The sequence below is a fragment of the Hemiscyllium ocellatum genome, chromosome 36 (assembly GCF_020745735.1).
Source record: "Hemiscyllium ocellatum isolate sHemOce1 chromosome 36, sHemOce1.pat.X.cur, whole genome shotgun sequence".
In the NCBI taxonomy this organism is placed as follows: Eukaryota; Metazoa; Chordata; class Chondrichthyes; order Orectolobiformes; family Hemiscylliidae; genus Hemiscyllium; species Hemiscyllium ocellatum.
Genome location: NC_083436.1, coordinates 5,838,206 through 5,861,938, shown reverse-complemented (window position 1 = coordinate 5,861,938; position 23,733 = coordinate 5,838,206). Strand labels below are relative to the sequence as shown.

The 23,733-nt window shown below is 40.9% G+C and overlaps 1 protein-coding gene across 3 annotated transcripts in view; it reads right to left on the bottom strand.

The window, feature by feature from the left end:
• The window catches only part of etfdh (electron transfer flavoprotein dehydrogenase), a 52,494-nt gene extending 29,421 nt beyond the window's left edge, over positions 1 to 23,073 (bottom strand). The window contains exons 1-3 of one of the 3 annotated variants that reach the window (XM_060851357.1): positions 23,056 to 23,073; positions 8,870 to 9,016; positions 3,485 to 3,714 (exon numbers count right to left, since the gene is read on the bottom strand). In XM_060851357.1, coding sequence (XP_060707340.1) covers positions 3,485 to 3,706 — 222 coding nt within the window. In that variant the 5' untranslated portion in view covers positions 3,707 to 3,714; positions 8,870 to 9,016; positions 23,056 to 23,073. Of the gene's footprint in view, positions 1 to 3,484; positions 3,715 to 8,869; positions 9,017 to 22,544; positions 22,903 to 23,055 lie in introns of those variants that run through there. The other 2 variants (XM_060851355.1, XM_060851356.1) reach the window with 2 other exon arrangements.
• Between the last annotated feature and the right edge of the window lie 660 nt (positions 23,074 to 23,733).

Below are 23,733 nucleotides of genomic sequence, written 5' to 3'. Positions count from 1 at the left end.
TGAAGATTTCTACAACAGGATTGCTAACAATGTTTGAATGATGAGCTCTCATCATGAGTTTCCAAGTTAGAATACCATAATCACAAATCTATTACTGTCTCCCTTGTCACAAAGTCACAGAGATGTACAGCACAGAAAGAGACCCTTCGGTCAAACTCATCCATAACCAACCTAATCTAGTCTTATTTGCCAGCACGTGGCTCATATCCCTCTAAACATTTCCTATTCATAATCCATCCAGATGCCTTTTAAATATTGTAATTGAACCAGGCTCCATCACTTCCTCTGGCAACTCATTCCACACATGCACCACTCTCAATGTGTGAAAAAGTTGCCCCTTATGTCCTTTTGCCCCCTCTCACCCTAAACCTATGATCTCTAGTTCTGGACTCCCTCACCCCAGGGAAAAAACCTTGTTTACTTTTCCTCTCCATGCCCCTCATGATTTTATAATGTCGAAGGACACCCCTCAGCCTCTGACACTCCAGGGAAAATATCCCCAGCCTATTCAGCCTCTCCCTATAGCTCAAATCCTCCAACCTGGACAACATCCTTATAAATCTTCTGAACACTTTCAAGTTTCACAACATCATTCCGATAGGAAGGAGGCGCAATATTCCAAAAAGTGGCCTAACCAATGTCCTGTACAGTCGCAATATGACCTCCAAACTTTTATACTCAATGCTCTGACCAATAAAGGAAAGCATACCAAACGCTTTCTTCACTATCATATTTATCTGCGAATCCATTTTCAAGGAACTATGAACCTGCACTCAGGTCTCTTTGTTCAGCCATGATTGCCAGGACCTTGCCATTAAGTGTACAAGTCCTGCTCTGATTTGCTTTCCAAAATGCAGCATCTTGCATTTATCTAAAATAAACTCCATTTGCCACATAGCTCCTATGTTCACATCCAAATCATTTATATAAATGAGGAAAAGCAGTGCACCCTGCACCAATCCTTGTGGCACATCACCGGTCACAGACCTCCAGTCTGAAAACCAAACCGCCATCACCACCCTGTCTTCTACCTTCGAGCTAGTTCTGTAACCAAATGGCTAGCTCTCCCTGCAGTCAATAAAATCGAACCTTGCTAACCAGTCTCCTATGGGGAACCTTGTCGAACGCCTTACTGAAGTCCAGATAGATCAGGTTCACCATTCTGCCCTCAAATATTTCGTTGCTTCTTCAAAAAACTCAATCAAGGTCGTGAGACATGACGACATGACTCCCCCCGCTGCCCCCCCCACCCACCCACCCACGGTGACTTCACACATAAGTTGCCTTACTGAAATTGGAGGGGCCCTATTCTCTCCTGAGTTACCCTTTCATGCTTGATGTTTTCATAAAATCTCTTTGAATTTTCCTGAATTCTATTTTCCAAAGCGATCTCATATCCCCTTTTTGCCCTCCTGATTTCTGTATACTCCTATTGCCTTTATACTTTAAGGATTCTCTCGATTTAGAAAAATTCTGTCTATTCTTCTTAACCAAAACCCCAATTTCTCTGATCATCCAGTATTCCCTACACCTACGAGCCTTTTCTTTCACCCTAACAGGAATATATTGTCTCTGGACTATCGTTATCTTATTTTTGAAGGCTTCCCATTTTCCAGCTGTCCCTTTACTTGCGAACCTCTGCTCCCAATCAGCTTTTGAAAGTTCTTGCCTAATAGTCAAAGTTAATGTTCGCCAATTTAGAACTTGAACTTTTAGATCCGATCTATCCTTTTCCATGACTATTTTAAAACAAATAGAATTATGGTCAATGGCCCCAAAGTGCTCTCCCACTGACACCTCAGTTACCTGCCCTGCCTTATTTTCCAAGAGCAAGTCAAGTTTTGCACCTTCTGTAGTAGGTACATCCACATACTGAATCAGAAAATTTTCTTGCACACACTGAACAAATTCCTCTCTACCTAAACCCTTAACACTATGGCAGTCTCAGTCTATGTTTGGAAAGTTAAAAGCCCTATCATAACCACCCTATTATACTTACAGATAATTGAAATCTTGTTGAAAAATTTGCTTCTCAATTTCCCACTGACTATTAGTGGGTCTATAATACAATCCCAAAAAAGGTGATCATCCCTTTCTTATTTCTCAGTTCTACCCAAATAACTTCAGAGATGTATTCCCTGGAATATCCTCCCTAAATAGAGCAGTAATGTTATCACTCATCAAAAACACCACTCTCCCTCATCTCGTCCTCCCTTTCTGCCCTTCCTATAGCATTCATATCCTGGAACCTTAAGCTACCATCCCTGAGCCACATCTAGTTGCAATGATATCCCAAATCCCATGTTCCTAACCATGCCCTGAGTTCATCTGCCTTCCCTGTCATGCCTTTTGCACTGAAGTGCGTGTAGTTTAATTTATTAGTCCTACCTTGTTCTCTGCTTTGTTCCTGCTGCTCTGACCATTTGACTCGCTCCTTTTCCCAACTGTACCAGTCTCTGACAGATCTCTTTCCTCAGTATTTTCCTGAGTCCTAAACCTTACTAGGTTAAATCCTCCCGAGCAGCTCGAGCAAATCTCCCTGCCAGTATATTAGCCTCCTTCCAATTCAGGTGCAATCTGTCCTTCCTATACAGGTCATTTCCATCCCAGAAGAGATTCCAATGATCCAAAAATATGAATGCTTCTCCCCTGCACCAGCTCCTCAGCCATGCATTCATCTGCTCTCTCCTTCTATTCCTACCCTCACTAGCTCATAGCACTGGGGTAATTCAGATATTACTACCCTCGAAGACCACCTTTTTAAATTCCTGCCTAACTTTCTACATTGTCCCTTCAGAATCTCATCCTTTTCCCTTTCTATGACAGTAGTTCCAATGTGTACAATGACATTCTGCTGGTCACTCCCCTTTGAGAACATTCTGCACCCTCTGAGATGTCCTTGATCCTGGCACCAGAAGAGGCAGCACACCATTCTAATTTTTTGCTATTGGACACAGAAACATCTGCCTGTGTCTCTGACTAGACAGTCCCCTATCACAATTGCTTGGAACCCTATGTACCCCTCATTACATTAGAGCCAGTCTCGATTCCAGAAATGTGGCTGTTCATGCTACATTCCCCGAACAATTCATCACCCTCTACATTTTCCAAAACAGCATACTTGTTTGAAATGGAGATAGTGCAAGAGTCTCCTGTGGCTACCAGCCTACCCCTCCAACCTTTCCTGAGTTAACCCATCTATCTGACTATATCTGTGGCTTTTCACCCTTTCTATAACTACTATTCTTGTAAGTTCTTCATTGCCTCTAACCAGGCTCATACCTTCTCATTGAAAGAATACTGTTACTAAAGCCAAAGCAGAATTGCTCCACTCCCATTAGTACCCCTGGTATGTTGCAAAAATATCTTTAATCCTATCAATACAGAAAATTAAATTGCTAAATAGCTTCTACTATTTTTGCTAATTAAAAATTGTTGTGGAGGAAAAGAAAAGGTCAAATTAAACTCAAAACTATTTACTTACCCCTCTGTCTTTCCAATCTGGGAACAACTCAATGAGGGCTTTTGGATCCAGGCAAGCTCCTGAAAGGATATGTCCACCTATCTGCGCAGCCTTCTCCACCAAACATACTCGTACTTCCTTGTCGTGTCTATCAGCCAACTGTTTAAGGCGGATTGCTGCACATAGACCAGCAGGTCCTGCACCTACTATCACTACATCAGCTTCATCTGCAAATCGCTCCATGCTGACCCCTTGAAATAGGATGCAATATTAGTATAAGAACTTTGAATCTACTATGTAATTTTTAAAAGTTCAGATAGATTTGTTAAATTATGGTTCCACATGTTGAATGTAAGAATTTTCCAAAATCATGCACCAGATATAAAACTGTTACTTTGGGATTTTGCCAAAATACAAACAAGACTAAAAAATGCAAATATCTTTTTTGTTGAAACAAATTATCACTGTGTATTTTCCAATATAATTACAGCAATATGAAACCTCATTAAGTGCAGAATATTACAAATTAAGAAATCAGAATGATACAAAATACATGGCACACTATTTGAATAACAATTCACCTGAATGTATTTTAATAGACACCTTCAATCAAAGTTCAACTTGGCTCTTGTGGCACGATGATAGTGTCCCTGCCCCTGGACTTGGAAGTCAGGGTTCAAGTACCACCTGCTTCAGAGGGATGTAATACATTGCTGAGTGGAATGACTAGAAAATTGGTTAATGAGGTTGAGGATGTTCATCTTGCACACTTACTTTGTTCAGCTGACTCTAAATAAAGAATTATGTCTGCAGTGATGAGCGAGAATTTGATACAAACCTCCTGCATTAACATCAGGTTCCATGCAGAACCCACACTTCCAATGTTCTTTGATCATCTCCGTTCTAAATGTGAACTATTTCCATCTTAAAATTTCACACGAAGACTTACATATTGCCAGGGTAAAATGGGCTGCAATAACTTTTACCAACTAGGCTAGCAAAGCCCTCCAAGAAATATCCCATTTTAAGTAGTAACATAGAAACAAGAGTAAGCCATTCAGCTGATCAAGCCTGCTCTGCTGTTCTAGATAGTCACAGAGTCATGGAGATGCAAGGCATAGAAATAGACCCTTCAGTCCAACTCGTCCATGCCAACTAGAAATCCTAACCTAGTCTAGTCCTATTTGCTAACATTTGGCCCATATCCATCCAAACCTTTCCTATTCGTATACCCATCCACATGCATTTTTAATGCTGCAAATGTACCACTTCCTCTGGCAGCTCATTCCATACACGCACGACCCTGTGTGAAAAATTTGCCCCTTAGGTCCCTTTTATATCTTCCCCCTCTCACCTGAAACATATGTCCTCAAGTTCTGGATCCCCACACCCCAGGGAAAAAACATTGCCTGTTTATCCTATCCATGCCCCTCATTATTTTATAAACTTCTACAAAGGTCATCCCTTAGCCTCCAACGCTGGAGGGAAAAGTGCCGCAGCCAATTAGCCTCTCCCTATTGCTCAAATCCTCCAACCTTGGCAACATGCTTGTAAATCTTTTCTGAACCCTTTCAACTTTCACAACTTCATTCCGATAGGAAGGAGACCAGAATTGCATGCAATATCCCAAAAGTGGCCTAACCAATATCCTGTATAGCCGCGACACGACCTTCTAACTCCTATACTCAATACTCTGACCAATAAAGGAAAGCAGACCAAACATCACCACTATCCTATCTACCTAGGACTCCACTTTCAAGAAACTATGAATCTGCACTCCAAGGTTTCCTTTGTTCAGCAATACTTGCCAGGACCTTGCCATTAAGTGTACAGGTCTTGCTTTGATTTGTTTTTCCAAAATACAGCACCTTGCATTTATCTAAACTAAACTTCATCTGCCACTCCTCAGCCCATTGGCCCATCTGATCAAAATCCTGTTGTACTCTGAGGTAATCTTCTTCGCTGTCCACTACATCTCCAATTTTGATGTCATCTGCAAACTTAATAACTGTAGCTCCTATGTTCACATCCAAATCATTTATATAAATGAGGAAAAGCAGTGGACCCACCACCAATCCTTGTGACCAGTGACGTGCCACAGGTCTCCAGTCTGAAAACCAACCCTCCACTACCACCCTCTACCTTCGAGCTAGTTCTGTATCCAACTGGCTAGTTTAGATTAGATTAGATTACTTACAGTGTGGAAACAGGCTCTTTGGCCCAACAAGTCCACACCAACACTCCAAAGAGCAACCCACCCAGACCCATTCCCCTACATTTACTACTTCACCTAACACTACGGGCAATTTAGCATGGCCAATTCACCTAACATGCACATTTTTGGACTGTAGGAGGAAACCGGAACACCCGGAGGAAACCCACGCAGACACTGGGAGAATGTGCAAACTCCACACAGACAGTTGCCTGAGACGGGAATTGAACCCGGGTCTCCACCACTGTGAGGCAGCAGTACTAACCACTGTGCCACCCAATCTCCTTGTATCCCATGAGATCGAAGCCTGCAAACCAGTATTCCAAGAAGAACCTTATCGAATGCCATACTGAAGTCCATACAGATCACGTCTACCGCTCTGCCCTCATGAATCCTGTGTCACTTCATCAAAAACTCAGTCAAGATCGTGAGACATGACCTCCCAGATACAAATCCATATTGACTATCCCTATTCAGTCCTTGTCTTTCCAAATACATGCAAATCCTATCCCTCAGGATTCCCTCCAACAACTTGCCCACCACCAATATCAGACTCACTGTTCTATAGTTCACTAGCTTTCCTTACCACCTCTCTTAAATTGTGGTACACCATTAGCCAACCTCTAGTCTTCCAGAACCTCACCTGTGACTATCAATGATACAAATATCTCAGCAAGGGACCCAGCAATCACTTCCCTAGCCTCCCACAGAGCTCTAAGATACACCTGATCAGGTCCTGGAGATTTATTCATTTTCACACGTTTCAAGACATCTCGCACCTCCTTCTCTTTAATATGGACATTTTTCAATATGTAGTCATCTATCTCCTCACATTCCATATCTTCCATGTCCTTCTCCACAGTAAACACTGATGCAAAATACTTGTTTATTATTTCCCCCAACTCCTGTGGCTCAACACACATAGGCTGCCTTGTTGATGTTTGAAGGGCCCTATTCTCTTCCAAGTTATCATTCAGGACAAAAGGGTTAGATTAGATTAGATTCCTACAGTGTGGAAACAGGTCCTTCGGTCCAACCAGTCCACACCGACCCTCCGAAGAGTAACCCACCCAGATACAACTCCCTCTGACTAATGCACCTCACACTATGGACAATTCAGCATGGCCAATTCACCTGACCTGCACATCTTTAGCTTGTGGGAGGAAACCAGAGCACCAGAGGAAACCCACGCAGACACGGGGAGATGTGCAAACTCCACATAAACACTCGCCCGAGATTGGAATTGAACCCGGGTCCCTGGTGCTGAAAGGCAGCAGTGCTAACCACTGAGCCACCGTGCTGCCCCAGTTGTAATTATAAAATCTCTTTGGATTCTCCTGAACCCTACTTGCCAAAGCTATCTCATGTCCCCTTTTTGCCCTTCTGATTTCTCTCTCGAGTAAACTCCTGTCTTTATACTCTAAGGTTTCAAACTAGTCTTCCTCTCATTTAGAAATTCATCTTTTAGATCCAGTCTACCCTCTTCGCACTCTTTTAATGGCCCCAAATGTCTTCTTCACCATCCTGTCTGCATAATTCATTCACAGAACGCACATGTATTCTAATGAAGGAAATGCTAATTCCAACACTCATTCAGTTCATAAATACCCCAGGTTCTGTCAAATTAGATTCCTCTTCCAGTGATGCTTAATCTCAAAAGCACTACTTCTCTGTTTTAATATTGTTATCCACCAAACACCTTGCATCAACTGCCACTTAGTTCACAATGACATCCCAGTTGATCGACAAAAGTAAACCATTCCTTAACATCCGTTTTGCTGCCCTTGCCATGATTCAACCTAAAATTTTGTTCCAAACCTTTTTACTATCATCTAACTGGCTGGAATTGCACCTGCCTGGTATCATTCATTTCTATCCTGTTGCTATAGGGATTCACTTGTAGTAGCTTTCCTTCTTGCAACTGTCCCGTCACCTCTGGCGTCCACTAAGATTTATCCTTGGTCTTCTTTTTCTTCTAACATGCATACGTACACCAATACAATCCAATTCCACGTCTTGATCCTCCTTGCCCCTAAACTATCTGATCAGTTTTGGTTGAGCAGAAGTTGCCTCCAACTACCTTCTGAGAAGACAGAAGCCATTACCTTTGGTCAAAAAAGCTTCGCTCCACCAATAATTTCATTGCTCTCATAGAACACTAAATTACAGGGCAGTACAGGCCCTTCGGTCCTCGACGTTGCACCCACTTTTGAAACCAATCCGAAGCCCATCTATCCTACACATCCTCTCACTGGAAGTATCTGAGGAAGAAATGTATGTTCATTTCTTGGTGTTATATTTCAATCTAGAGATGATATCCCTACTCCACAGTAAAACATTCAGTACAAGTGCCTTATTCTGCCACTATGGAATTGCCTTTGACCTCATCCAAACTTATTTACTGCTGAAACCCTCACTTATGCCTTTGCAACCTGAAGACCAGATTATTTCTATGCACTCCTAGCCAGTCTGCAGTGTTCTGCCTCATAAAAATACATTGTGGCTATTCAAAACCCTGCTGCTTATGTCTTAACATGCACAAACATTTGCTTATCAATTTTCCCCTACATATATTGATTTACTTCAGTTCCTGGTCAAACAATCAATATTAAATTTCTTGTCCTTGTTGTCAAATCCCTCCCCATGCCCTTAAACCTCTTTGTCTCTAAGTCCTACTGGTTATGTAGATTCTGTATTCTCCCAAATCGGGCTTCTTAAATCATTCCTGATTTTAATCACTGCCCTAGGGCAAAGATGCCTTGACATATAGGACCAAACGTTACTATTCCTATGAAACTTTTTTAAAAAAAAGAGACAAACTTCCCATTCAATCAACGGAAGGACAATTTTTCATATTTTCAAATTTTTACCACTTAACATATAAACCAAAATTTAAGAACAGTGGATAGATCAAACATTAAATAATTAACACACTAAAGATAAAAGTAATTCACATTAGGTAACTAATGCTGAGGTACGACTTAACAGGCTTTCACTGTGCACTACACTTCTGGCACATATAAAGCTTCACAAGAAAAGTCCAATACTACAACTGATTCACTTCTCCATGCCACACTGCAGCAAAGTATCCACTGTTCTTAAAAGTTACATGACTCACATAGATCCACTTTCAGATATTATTTTTAAAAATAGCTTGAGGACCAACATGAAAATTCAGTATTCCTGACAGTTACCTTCCCATCGTGAATCTTTATCTCGAGGATGGATTGTGTAGTGAGTAGTGATGCGAGATGAAGAGGCGGCAACACATCTTTTAGTACAAACTGAGGATTGAAGAGGTTCCTTCTGTACTTTTTTCAAATAATGTAAACATCTGTGCACTGTAGAGGGAGACCACGTAAAAGACAAATGTTTAGCAAATATATTCTATACAGTTTAAGTTTATAATTTCATACAAAATATTGTACTCCTTGACACACCTATCAGCTGACATAAACTCAAATAAAGAATCAGGGTGTGGTGTCAACTTACACTACAAATCAAATATACCTGCATACCAGATGTCACCATATTAATCTAACAAGAATGCAGTCACTTCATCTGACTTCACATTCTGGTCTCACTAAATTAGACACAAGATTTGAGAAAACTATTCAAATACAAAATGAAAATTTTTTCATCATGGGTAAAAATAGTTTTACTCCTGCCATTTTTAATTCAAAAAGTATTTTCTTTAAGAATTTAGCTTGCATTCTTGTAGAGGAGAGATTCTGCAGACAAGCCAAGAATTACAGGATCATTTCTGACAAATGCAGTTTTTGTTGGGAGGGAAAGTGGTTGTGGTGCAAGTCAAAGTAGGAAAACCAAAACTGCATGGCCATTATAAACAGACTCCATTTTTGCTGTAGCATCACATCATTTTGATTTGTTTTTCACTCAAGCTCAAATAGGTTGGTAGTCATAGAGTACAGGTATCCCCTGCTTTTCTAACGTTCGCTTAATGCCAATTTGTTTTTATGAAAGACCTGTTTTCACTGGCTGAAAGAGGATCTTTGCTTTTACAAAAAAAGCGCGCAGTGAGTGGCGCCACCTAGCACTATGCCAGAGAACTATACTCAGCATCAAGCTGTCAAAGCTTTGAACTGTGAGCAGCTGTGTTTTATCCTAATTTATTTTGTGCATCTGTTAGTAAGATGTGGCCTAAGGTATCAGAAAAGCCTAAGAGAGCTCGTAAGGCTGTCACACTTAGCGTAAAACTGGATGCAATTAAGTGTTTCGATCATGGTCAACGAAATAAAGACATTGTACACGCACTGAACTTGTCTGCATCTACCATTTGTATTATTTACACACAGAGAAATAATCTTGAAAGTTTGGTTCTGCTAGTAGCAGAATGGTCTCTTTTAATCAGCATCCAGTAATGGATAAACTGGAAAGTCTATTGCTTGACTGGATTGATGGGTGTACAAAGCGTGGTGTTCTGAAAAGTTACCTTATACTTAAGAGAAATCAGTCAGTCTTTTTAATAAGCTGAAACAGAAAGCACTGGGCGATGGCGATAAAAGTTTTGCAAAAGTGGAAGTTTAAGGTAGTCATGGGTGGTTTGATCAATTTTTGAGGCGAGGGCAACTTCGTAGCAGCAAGGTTACTGGAGAGTCACTTCGACTGATACTGAAGCTGCCAAAAAGTTCCCAGAAGAACTAAAGAAGATAATTACAGAATGTGGTTATTCGTATTTAACAGTGTTTAACTGTGATGAAACTAGAATTTATTGGAAAAAATTGCTGAGCAAGACATTTATTCTGATAGAAGAAAAGCAGGCTAAAGGACACAAAGCATTGAAGGATAGATTTACCCTATTGCTATTATTAGCACCACTGGTGATGCTGTCCTTAGGCCTCTGCTATTGTACCATTTAGAAAAGTCAAGGACACTTAGAAGAATTGATAAGAATACACTTCCTGTTGTGTTTTGTCCACATCCACGTGATTGGAATATCCAAGTGATTTTTTTCTGAGTACGAGTGGACACGCTATGCCTTTTTTTGAAAAACTCTGTAAAGAAAATAACCTTAATAATAGGTGTCTTATGATTATCGATAACTGTGCTACTCATTGACCTTCGACATCAAAGCAAGCAGACATAGAAGAACACATGGACGTTAATGATCTGCCTGCCCTGATGAATTCAGATGACGCTGAGCTGTTAAAAGATGACCCTCTTCCTTTCTCTCCTGCACCACAGTCTCCTGTACCTCCCAGCACCCCAAACCTCCGACGACCTTCACTATAGGTTAGTGTTAGTTTAGGTTGCGTGTTATTTGGTAGGTTATTTTTTTGGGAACGCTTAACATTCTTCCTATATAAACTAATGGTAATAGCTTCTTCACTTTAAGCCATTTAGGCTTACAAATGGTTTCATACGAAGGTCTACTTTTGGATAGAAAAATACACCTATAATAGGATGTACAGCACGGAAACAGACCCTTCAGTCCAACTCGCCCCATGCACAAGCCTATTCAGCCTCTCCTTATAGCTCAAACCCTCCAAACTTGGCAACATTCTTGTAAATCTTTTCTGAACCCTTCCAAGTTTCACAACAGCCTTCCAATAGGAAGGAGATGAGAATTGCATACAATATTCCAAAAGTGGCCTAACCAATGTCCTGTACATGACCTCCCAACTCCTATACTTGATGCTCTGACCAATAAAGGAAAGCACACCAAACACCTTCTTCACTACCCTATCTATCTGCAACTCCACTTCCCTTGTAATTCAACTAAGTTATCAATATTGAGTAAAATGTTCTGAACCTACTACTGGATCAAAACATAATCCACGCCTATTATTCAAACAAAACTGCAACCCTGCCAACTTAAAATCAAACAGTACCATTAACCTTTGACTGACTTCCAGTCGAAATAATGTGATGACAGTCTCTTCGGGCTCCAAAGTTCAAACGTGTTATGCACATTTAGAAAACGCCTAATGATGATTCAAATAACATTATTTGATTGTAATGTGCAAACCACACAGCATGTATTTTTACAGCACAGCATGCATCATGATTTGCAGACAATGCCCAATATTGGTTTTGCTAATTTGGTGACTATATCTGATATTCTCAACCTTTTCCTCACATTTATTCAGGCCTCAAGAAAGGCACTGAAACCAACTTCTGAAAACTTCCTACTTTTGATCACATCATTGGAAAGGGACAATGTAGTTGAGGTGTCAAGGATAATTTATTTGATTAAAATTAAGAGTCACTTATGTGGGTGGAAGAGAGAAGAGCAAATTCAGTAATTATGGTTAGATTAGATTAGATTAGATTAGATTATTGACAGTGTGAAAACAGGCCCTTCAGCCCGACAATTCCACACCGACCCTCTGAAGAGCAACCCACCCAGACCCATTCTCCTACATTTACCCCTTCACTTAACTCTACGGGCAACTTAGCACATCTTTGGACTGTGGGAGGAAACCCACGCAGACATGGGGACAATGTGCAAACTCCACACAGACAGTAGCCAGAGACAGGAATTGAACCCAGGTCTCTGGTGCTGTGATGCAGCAGTGCTAACCACTGTGCCACCGTGCACTGCTTGAAAATCGAATTCTAATTGGTCGGCATCATTTGCAGCATAGTGATAACAGGGGATTTCAGTTATTCAACAGAGAGAGGAATATGAAAGCGTAAGGGGAAAGAAAGGGTGAGAAATTCCTGAAATAAGACTTTACGATCAATAAGAAAGGGATATAGAGCATATTTTAGTTGGGGTGGGGGGGTGGGGGTGGAATTTGGAGAAGAGTGATCATAATATTACCAGCATAATATTACCAGGTTTAGAACAGTTACGGAAAAGGGCAACGAGCAAAGGAAGCAAAAAAAAATTTAACTATGTGATGGTTAACTTCAGTACTTTAAGCAAAAATTGGCTCTGGGTAAAATGAACCAAAATTTGACAATACAGTAATGAAAAATGGTAAGGCTTGGTACATGGGACAGCTTGGGTAAAAAAAAATGGACAGGCTTTCATCAGATTAAAAGGAAGGACACCTTTAGATTAAAATCTTTAGATTACTAAAACTGCTTGCTTTAGAGATCAAAACAAACAGAAAAGAGAAGTTTTTGACAATTGTAAAATTGATAACACTGTGGCAAACTAAAGTAAGAAAGGTCTAAAATTGTTGAGATAGTAAGAGATTGAATTAGCATTTTACATTGAAAGGGATCCAAAGTGAACGAAATAAAAAGTTAAATGGTAGTCAAAGGAATGATACGACTTTTAGGGACCAGAAAAATCTTTGTTGGAAGCAGACAGCATTGTTAAGGCAGAGAATGGTTACTGTGCTTTATCTTGACTGAGGAGGATGTGGCCAATATGGCAATCAAGGAAGGAGGTAGTAACGATACTGGATAGAATAGATAGATGAGATTAGATTAGATTCCCTACAGTGTGGAAACAGGCCCAACTAGGTCACATAGATCCTCCGAAGAGATTCGAGATAGTCAACATGGCTTTGTGCGTGGAAAATCATGTCTCACAAACTTGATTGAGTTTTTTGAAGAAGTTACAAAAGAAGATTGATGACGGCAGAGCAGTAGATGTGATCTATATGGACTTCAGTAAAGCATTCGACAAGGTTCCCCATGGGAGATTGATTGGCAAGGTTAGATCTCATGGAATATAGGGAGAACTAGCCATTTGGATACAGAACTGGCTCAAAGGTAGAAGACTCAAGGGTGATGGTGGAGGGTTGTTTTTCAGACTGGAGGCCTGTGACCAGTGCTGGGCCCTCTACTTCTGTCATTTACATAAATGATTTGGATGCGAGCATAAGAGGTACAGTTAGTAAGTTGCAGTTGACACCAAAATTGGAGGTGTAGTGGACAGTGAAGATGGTTACCTCAGATTACAACAGGATCTGGACCAGATGGGCCAATGGGCTGAGAGGTGGCAGATGGAGTTTAATTCAGATAAATGCGAGGTGCTGCATTTTTGGGAAAGCAAATCTTAGCAGGACCTATACACTTAATGGTAAGGTCCTAGGGAGTGTTGCTGAACAAAGTTGGAGTGCAGGTTCACAGCTCCTTGAAAGTGGAGTCACAGGTATATAGGATAGTGAAGAAGGTGTTTGGTATGCTTTCCTTTATTGGTCAGAGTATTGAGTACAGGAGTTGGGAGGTCATGTTGTGGCTGTACAGGACATTGGTTAGGCCACTGTTGGAATATTGCATGCAATTCTGGTCTCCTTCCTATCGGAAAGATATTGTGAAACTTGAAAGGGTTCAGAAAAGATTTACAAGGATTGAAGGATCTGAGCTACAGGGAGAGGTTGAACAGGCTGGGGCTGTTTTCCCTGGAGCGTTGGAGGCTGAGGGGTGACCTTATAGAATTTACAAAATTGAGGGGCATGGATAGGATAAATAGACAAAGTCTTTTCCCTGGGGTCGGGGAGTCCAGAACTAGAGGGCATAAGTTTAGGGTGAGAGGGAAAAGATAACTTTTTCACACAGAGGGTGGTACATGTATGGAATGAGCTGCCAGAGGATGTGGTGGAGGCTGGTACAATTGCAACATTTAAGAGGCATTTGGATGGGTATATGAATAGGAAGGGTTTGGAGGGATATGGGCCGGGTGCTGGCAGGTGGGACTAGATTGGGTTGGGATATTTGGTCGGCATGGACGGGTTGGACCGAAGGGTCTATTTCCATGCTGTACACCTCTATGACCCATTTCCCTCTGACTAATGCACCTAACACTATGGGCAATTTAGCATGCCCAATTCACCTAACCTGCACATCTTTAGATTGTGGGAGGTAACGGGAGTACCCGGAAGAAACCCACGCAGAATATGAGGAGAATGTGCAAACTCCACACAATCGCCAGAGGCTGGATCGAACCTGGGACCCTGGTGCTGAGAGACAGCAGTGCTAACCATTGAGCCATCGTGCCGCCACAGATTTATAAAGAGGATTTACTTATAAGGATGACAGAGCTCAAAACAGAAATGTCAACTTGTCCAGATCAGAAGCATAAAACTAGAAATCTGAAACCTAAACAAAGCGGCAGCAACTGTAGAATTCGTTGCCGGCAAGGCATTAAGTTGAGGACATTTTGAACCACTTAGAAGTACATTCAAAAGGGAAGTGCATGATATTCCAGTTGCTATGAACATCGCAGGGAGAGTGTAAAAAGTCCATTTTGGAGAGTTCCTAGAATTAGGTGTTGAATTTAACTACAGAACGTCAATGTTTGCAACAGCTGAATATCTAAGCCGTATGCAAACTGACACACAGACCATCAAATCAAGTTGAAAGAAACGTGTGGTTTCACTTCATGAAATTCTGGCACCAGGACTGTGGCAGCAAGGAGCTTCACTGTTGAGAGGAGCTCTATCTACATTGGGCTGGGAGCAATATCATCCTAGAAAGTATAATTGGTGTCATAAGCACTTGGAACTACAGGGCAACCCCAATATTCACGGAACCTTTTTCCATGGTTTCATTTACCCGCGGCCTGAACCTATGAAAGGGAACGTTCCAGAACTTGGAACCAGGAGTCTGCCAGGAAAGTACATTTCCCATTGAAATGAATGGACTTGCTCCTATCCGCAGTATGTTCTGGAATACATCTACTGTGAGTATGGGAGTCTACTGTAAAAGTTATTTCGTTGAACAGAACTTGAGAATTGCTAAGAAAATACATTGTGGATTGTATCAAACAGCATGTCCCTTTGGCTGTCTAAAACAAGTCTAGCCATAACCAACAAGCTTATGTTAGCAAACCTTGAAACACTGTCTAATATCAGGTGTGATCCTGCATTTGCTGCATTATCCTGAATATGAAAGGAATTACACCAACAAGCAATTTAAGATCATCAGCCTCACTTTCAGAATACTGGAAGCTGCATATATAGTATTTTAATTGGGTTCTGTTATTTGAACTGTGGTCATTTCAACTCAACAAAATAAGTGACAACCATTTACTACTTTATTTATCTGGACAATGCCCTAAACAATCAAGAGTTGATCTGACAAGGTTAAAATTTAATCAAGACCCAGCCGTTGACTGTCAATTAGCATGTGTGTGCATTCTCTCAGGGAACACCTCTACAATCAGTATGGTCCTCTCATGCAGCATTAATGTCAGCTTTCTCCTTGAATTTATATTATTGTGAAGTGCCCTGAAAAAGTGCAACATGCAAAGCTTTGTCAAAATATGTATTTTCTTAACAAGACATTGAATTAGTAAACAGGAGATGATCCAGGCAGAAAGAGAGTATTGATTATGATTTGATAATGGGATCAAATGCAATAGCTTGTATTTATGGAATACCTTGATCATAATCCCTCCATCATAAGATCAGACATGGGCATAGTCACAGTACTATTCACAGCTCCTCAGATGCCGAAGCAGTCCATATCCAAATGCACTCAGGTTTGTACAACATCCAGGCTTCACCTGAAAAGTGGTAACATTTGTACCATACAAATATGAGGTAACGATCACTATGAACAGAGAATCTAACTATTGCACCTTGACATTTAATGGTGTTACCATCACTGAATCTCCCATTATCAATATTCTGAAGCTTACAATTGGCCAGATACTCAACTGGGCCAGCCATACACTTCATGAGACTACAAGATCAGGCCAGAGGCTAGAAATACAGTAGCAATTGACTCCCCAAAGCCTATGCACCATTACAACTCAAGGCACAAGACAGGAAATTGATGGAACATTCCCCACTGGCTGGGATGACTGTAGTTCTACGTCACTAAAGAAGCTTGACGCCTTCGAGCATAAAGCAGCCTACTTGATTAGCACCACATCCACAAACATCCACTCCACTCCATCAACGACCCTCAGTAGCAGCAATGTGTACCATCTATAGGCTGCACAGAAGAAATTCACTAAGGATCCTTGGATCGCAGTTACTAAACCCACAATTACTTCCTTATAGAAGAATGAGGGTAGGAAATACATGGGAACACTACCAATACCTGCTTGTTACCTCCAAGCCACTCAACATCCTGAGGTGGAATCGTATCGCCATTCCTTCAGTGTTCCCCATCTAACAACACTGGGGCCTACCGATAGCACACCTTTGGCAGTGATTCAATGTGGCAACTCACCACAAAGGATAACCAGGAATAGGCAATTAATGCTGACCCGGCCAGAATTTTCACATCCTGTGAATAACAATAATTAATTGTCCCAACTTGTATAAAAGAAAATGGGATCCAGTCACAAAATGAGACAGAGATATGGTACATGATCAAAAATGTAATCAAAGCGGTAAGTTTTAAGAAGTATCTTAAAAGGAGGAAAGCACAGTGAGCGGTGGACAGTTTTAGGGAGTGAATTTGAGAACTTCGGACATAAGCTGAACCAGTGCAGAGTCATTAAAACATGGTACGCTTTAGCAACTGGAATTAAAGTAGTACAGATATTTTGGAAAGTTGTAGCTTTGTAGGAGACTACAGAGTTGGGGAGGGGCAAGTTAGGAAGGATTTAAAACAAGGAGGAATAAAAAGTAGACAATGCTTAAAACAGGAACTTGCGCAAGTCGGCAAGTATAAGAATGAGACTGAGTAAATGGGATTTGGTAAATGGGATTAGATGTCAACAAGGAGACAGACAGTAAATTAACAATCTGAATTACATATAACTACAAAAGAAAACTTAAAGAATTAAGAGTGAAAAATAAGAAAGTCACCACTCAGAACAAAATATACCAAGTTTCAGGTTGAAATAATTCCAAAGAGGCAGGTAACCTATTATCAAGTAGGCATATATGAACATATGGATGAAAATGGAATAGTGTAGGTTAGGTGGGCTTCAGATAGGTTTCACAGGGCTTATACTGCGCTGTAATGTTCTATGTTAATCTTAAGACGTACACAATACATTGACTCTGAATAGCTTGCTCAAAGCTAATCCCTAGAATGAGGAAGAGATTCAAAGTCTGTTTATAACTGTTAGCCAGGGCTCCCTGATTGGCCCAGGTTAACAACCCCAATCAAGGATCTCAGTAAATGAGATCTACCTGGTTCTTGTTCCAATCACTATACAGATCTATATGAAAGATAAGCAAAAAGTATATATGGGGAGAACTTGGTTTTTTTTTGTGATTCCTTCATGGGATGGGATCTTTGATGATAAAGCCAACATTTACTAACTATCTCTAGTCAATTACGTTATTGAGAAGGCGGTGGTGAGCCATTTTCATAGATGAAATGTAGTCTATGCGCCAGAGAAACAGTCAAAGTGCAATTATTTATTTCCAAGTCAGGATGGTGTGTGCCTTGAAGAACAACTTGCAATGGCATCTTGCTTGAATCTACCATCCTTTATCCTTCTGGTTAGTAGAGGCAGTAGGTCTGGAAAGTAAGGTTCAAGAGAGTTCAGCGAGGTGCTGTTGCGCATCTTGAATATAACGTTTATTACTGTGTACCAGAGAAGGGAATGAATCTGTAAGATGATAGTTGAGATGCTGATAAAACACATTGCTTTATCTGGATAGTGACAAGTTTCTGGAGTGTTTTGGAACTGTATTTATCTAATGAAGTGGGCATTATTTCATCATACCCCTTACTTGTGGTTTGTAGATGATGGTAGACAGGCTTGGGAAGTCAGTGAATGAGCTGATTCAGCATCTACATCTTTCTGATTCTACCCTCTGACTAGTTCTTGTGCCCATAATATTTCCATGAAATGAAGAGGTTCCATTTTTATTTGCCAGTGAAAATAAGGAATTGGCAGACATGTCAAATAATTACTTTGCACCCATATTTATATTATTGTCAGTAGTCCATATATCTGAAAATGTGTTGCTGGAAAAGTGCAGCAGGTCAGGCAGCATCCAAGGAACAGGAAATTCGACGTTTCGGGCATAAGCCCTTCATCAGCATTTCCTGATGAAGGGCTTAATGCCCGAAACGTCGAATTTCCTGTTCCTTGGATGCTGCGCTTTTCCAGCAACACATTTTCAGCTCTGATCTCCAGCATCTGCAGACTTCACTTTCTCCTCGAATAGTCCATATATCCCAAGGTACATTAGGGGCAGAGAGCTAATAAAATTAGAGTTGTTTGATAACAAAATAGTTTAAATATTGGTATGGAAGACTGACAAATTACCAGGATCAGATGGTTTTCATCTCAGCATTTTCAAGAATTTTAAAGTTTTTCAAAATTTTCAATTTGTGAACTATTTCTTTTGTATGGAAAATTATGTATGTCACTCTAAGATTTAAGAAAGAATATGATGGAAAGTAAGGAAATATAGATTAGTTTATCTAACATCTGTTGTTAGAAAATCCCTAGAGTCTATAAGGAGGATTAGTGTGTGGCAAAACATGTTGAAAATCCACGTTTGATTAGAGAACCAGCAATTGAAGAACACTACTGAAGTGCTGCATGGCAAAATTTATAAGAATGGCATTATGCGGACTTCCAGAGTCACATGGTAGTCTCTTCTGAGGATTTTGTCAAATAAAGATAAGGCTGAAGTTCATGGAATTGACTTAGTTAGGAAATTGCAGTGGTGGGAGACAATAAGTAAGAACTGAAATTTGCTATTTGTGACTAGCAATGTCACAAGGATTTGCATTGCACCTCACCTATTCACTGTATTATTTAATGATTTATTTAAGTAACTTTCCATGCTACATTTTAAATTTATCCATGACACAATGATAGGTGTATTGTAAGCATTACCACCAAACGGAAGCATTACATCACAAGGTGATATAATAGACCATCATGAAACAGCACAACTGAGACAAACTAACTTCAATGCAAGCAAATATGAAGTCTGCTTTAGACCAAAAAGAAAAGAATGCTGTACTTTTTAAGCGACGAAAAGCTAGGAAAAAAATGGCAGTCCAAAGGGATTGAGCAACTTTGTACCTAGTTCACGAAAATGTTGTGTAAAAGCACAAAAAGTAATTAAAATGCAAATGGATTTGTAATTAAAAGAGCAGAATACAAAGGAATAAACTACTGCTACATCAGTCCCAAATCCTTGATTAGATCATATTTGGAACAGTGTACAATTCTGCATGCTGTACATCTTTGGAAGGATCTGGTCAGATTCGCTTCAGTGTAGGTTTACTAGAACGATACCTGGACATAAAAAGGTTTAGCTACAAGGAGAGATTAAATAAACCAAAATTTTGTATTCTGGACACTTAGAAAGTTAAGGATTGACTTGATAAAAGTTTTCAAGATATAAGAAAACTAATAGGAGACAGCTGGTAAATCTAGGACTAGGCGAAAGTGAGTGCTGCAGATTAGAGTAGTGCTGGAAAAGCACAGCAGGTCGGGCAGCAGGAATCCTAATGAAGGGCTTTTGCCCGAAACGTCGATTTTCCTCCTCCTCGGATGCTGCCTGACCTGCTGTGCTTTTCCAGCACTACTCCAATCTTGACTGTAATCTCCAGCATCTGCTGCACTCACTTTCGCCTAGTTGATTTTAACCTTGCTGCGAATCCTCTTCCAAGGATTCCCACCTTGAAGAAGTTCTCCTCCTCTCTCTGTAAGGATCTCATTGAATCTGAGACACTCTCTCTCTCTCACTCCAACCCCCAGGTCAACCTCCTCTGCCCTGAAGCTCTTCAGCCACATCCTCAAACAGAATCTAGGACTGGGGCTGACCTTTCAGAAGTGAAATTCATAAACACTTCATCATGCAAAGAATGAGAGGGATTTGGAACTCTACCACAAACAATTGCCAGATCAACTGATAAATAGAAAATTGAAATCCATGAATTTTTGTTAACCAAATGTATCAAGGGAGTTGGGAAAAAAAAGGACATAGAAATAGGTCACAGGTGAGCCATGATCTCAATGGCAAAATAGGATTCTAGGGCTAAACAAGATATTCCTGTTTCTATGTGTGGGACAGCTTTGTCAAAAAGCAAGCACAGATGGGATGCATGAAATGCCTTTCTACGCTGCATCATTCTGATTCCCACACTTGTGGTGAACAGGCAAAACAGGCCGGTGATAGAAGTGCTCACAGAAGGTTTCACCATTTGTTTGGAGAAGGTTAAAAATAAATTAGCAGGAAGGTAGACATAGTCATATAGAAAAGAGAAATAAAGGTACATATCAGTAATTCTTCTATAAAGTGCGTTTTGTTAACGCAAATTCACTGTAACACGATTGACGAATTTGGTATGATTCTTCTAAAACGTGAACTTTTAAAATATGTGTTTCCTGTAATGTGATTGCATCACCAAAACTTTTCAGTGTTGTTTCTATCATGTGGGGTTGCACAAGAATGTAACCATCGCATTATTGAAGAACTACCTGTACAGAGAGAGAATTAAACAATACTAAGGAAGGAAGCACATCAGTTCGGTGAAGACCAGGATTTGAAGAATACAAAAACACTGAAAAGTAAAAACCAAAGTTGGAAGAGGGCCAACTGCAATGGAGCATGAGGGTATCTAACAGGTAAAATGGAACAAAGGACTGACAAGAAATATTATGGAACAATGAATGACTCCAGGACGTAAGTTACGTACAGGCTAGGTACATTTTAACAGGAAGAAAGGTTGGTGCCAAGGCTCCTTGGATGACAAAGGAAATAAACAAAAATAGAGATAAACCTAAGGTGAATTGAATGAGGCCAAATGGCACAGGTTAAAGGTGTAAGTGAAGAGGAATATAAATCCAAAGAGAAAATATGAGAATACAACGGCACCAAGCATAAAAAGGAACTGGAAAGGAAGTGCATAGAAAGGTTACATGGACCCTATTTGGAACAAATGTGATATATGCTTAGAGGTGTAGGGTCAGGCTAGAATACTCTGTATCGACATTTGCAAAGAGGAGGCGGCTGCAGTGGGTGCAGAAGAGATTTAGGGAAATGGTTTCTATAATGTATTTTAACTTTGTTTGGTGGGAGAAACCGAGGCTGTTCTCATTTGAACAAAGGAGAGTGGGAGAGATTTGACAGATGCACTGGTTTATGAAAGGTTTGGTAAAAGGTAGATGAAGAAACACACTGCCCATCAACTGAATGGCACTGAAGCAATATCACCAAAACTGCCTATGCAATATCCTGCAAATCAGTTGGGAAGAAAGACAAGAACAGATTAACATCACAGCAGAGGCACTAACCTCATATTATCAGCTATGATGGGTGAGGTACATTGTCCACATGACTGACGAGAGAGACTCCCCAAGGTGCTTGTAAATGTCAGGCAAGCCCCAAGTGGACAGAGCAAGTACTCCAGGGAAACCCTCAAGGCCTCAATGGCCAAGCACTGCATTCCCACAGACAACTGGGAATCACTGGTTCAAGACTGTCCAAAGCTGTAAACAGGAAGACATCAAGCATCTTGAGACTTATTGTCAGGAAACAGCAGAAGCCAGGTGAAAACAGGGAGAGGAACACACTGCCCATCCATGACCACCACCTGCCCCAAGTGTTACAGAACCTGCAGTAGCCACATTAGTATATAAAGCCATTTACAGTCTCACCCTAAGAATGGGAGAGTCATCCTTGCCTGTGAGGGACTGACGATGAAGGTACATGGAACTGATGTAAACTTTGGGGAGACGGAAGACGTCTGGTGAAGAATATTTTTGTACAGCTCGTGGTAATGAATGAGACCTGACCTTTAAAAGCGATAAGTATAAATGATTGATTATCTCAAAAGTGAATGGATGGACAACTTAAGGAGCCACAGTGGGGGCAACTGAACTGCTTAGATTGTTAAAAACAATAGTATGATTTCGATCAGCTGATTGGTAACCTTGTGTGTGGTACTGACTTAAGTGGACGTGTTTAATTTTTTTTAAATGTGCGTGACTGCTATGATTTAAATGTCAGTCTTTAGCATATCTGCGGTCAGAGGCCGATCTTTACCGGGGGAAGAGTCTCTTACCTCGTGCTGTAAACCGGTTACCCGCCGACCACATTCCGGAGCTACCTGTTATACACTCAAAACAATATGACACAGCCTCTTTGAGGCTGCAATGTAAAACCCTAGAGCTCAGGTTACTGCTCCCGTTTCAGATTAAAGCTTCACTCCGCCTCCTCTAGGCTAACTGATTGAAGACTCGCAATACCCGCCTCTTGCGCCTGCGCTGAATGGCATACGGCCCTGTAGGAAATAGGCATAAAAGAACTGGAAATCTGAACGAAAAGCAGAGTGTCTGAGGACGGCAGCATGTGTAGTGAGAAAACAGAGCCAACTTTTCGTCACGCACTTGGCTGTTGAAGTTTGAAAGGGGTGTCGTCGCGACGGCTCGAGTTGCACTGCGCATGCTCACCGGTACCAGGCTAAATGAGCATGCGCATCATCCGGTTCACAATCCGCCTGTGGTGACGTCAGCATCACTATGGCCGCACTTCAGCAAAAGGGCAAAGGAGAGCAACACAAACACAATCCTTACCATTCCTTTCACACTCAGGGAGACTTTTAAAATAACATCTTATTTCCACTTTTATAACGAACCAGATCTGAGTGTGTCGCATATTTTTAATTCAGCAATATCAACTAAGGCCGCTGGTATCGTAGGCTGTTCAATGCGATTATTCAGGTTAAAGATCACACAACACCAGGTTATAGTCCAACAGGTTTATTTGGAAGCACTAGTTTTCTCAGCATTGCTCCTTCATCAGGTGATTGCCTGATTCGAAAGTTAGTCCTGGTGTTGTGTGATTTTTAACGTTGTCCACACCAGTCCAACACCGGCATCTCCAGATCATCATTAAAGTTGTCCAAGACTCTCCCTCCTGTGGGAGGCTAGTCCCTCCTCCCTACCTTTTATCTCAGCCGGCTTGGCTCTCTCTCTCTTATTCCTGATGAAGGGCTTATGCTCGAAACGTCGAATTCTCTATTCCTGAGATGCTGCCTAACCTGCTGTGCTTTGACCAGCAACACATTTGCAGCAAGACTCTCCCAATCTCATTTAGAAGAACTTAATATCCGTATCCTAAAGCATATTAAAAAAACAACGACTGCAGATGCTGGAAACCAGATTCTGGATTAGTGGTGCTGGAAGAGCACAGCAGTTCAGGCAGCGTCCGAGGAGCAGGAAAATCGACGTTTCGGGCAAAAGCCCTTCATC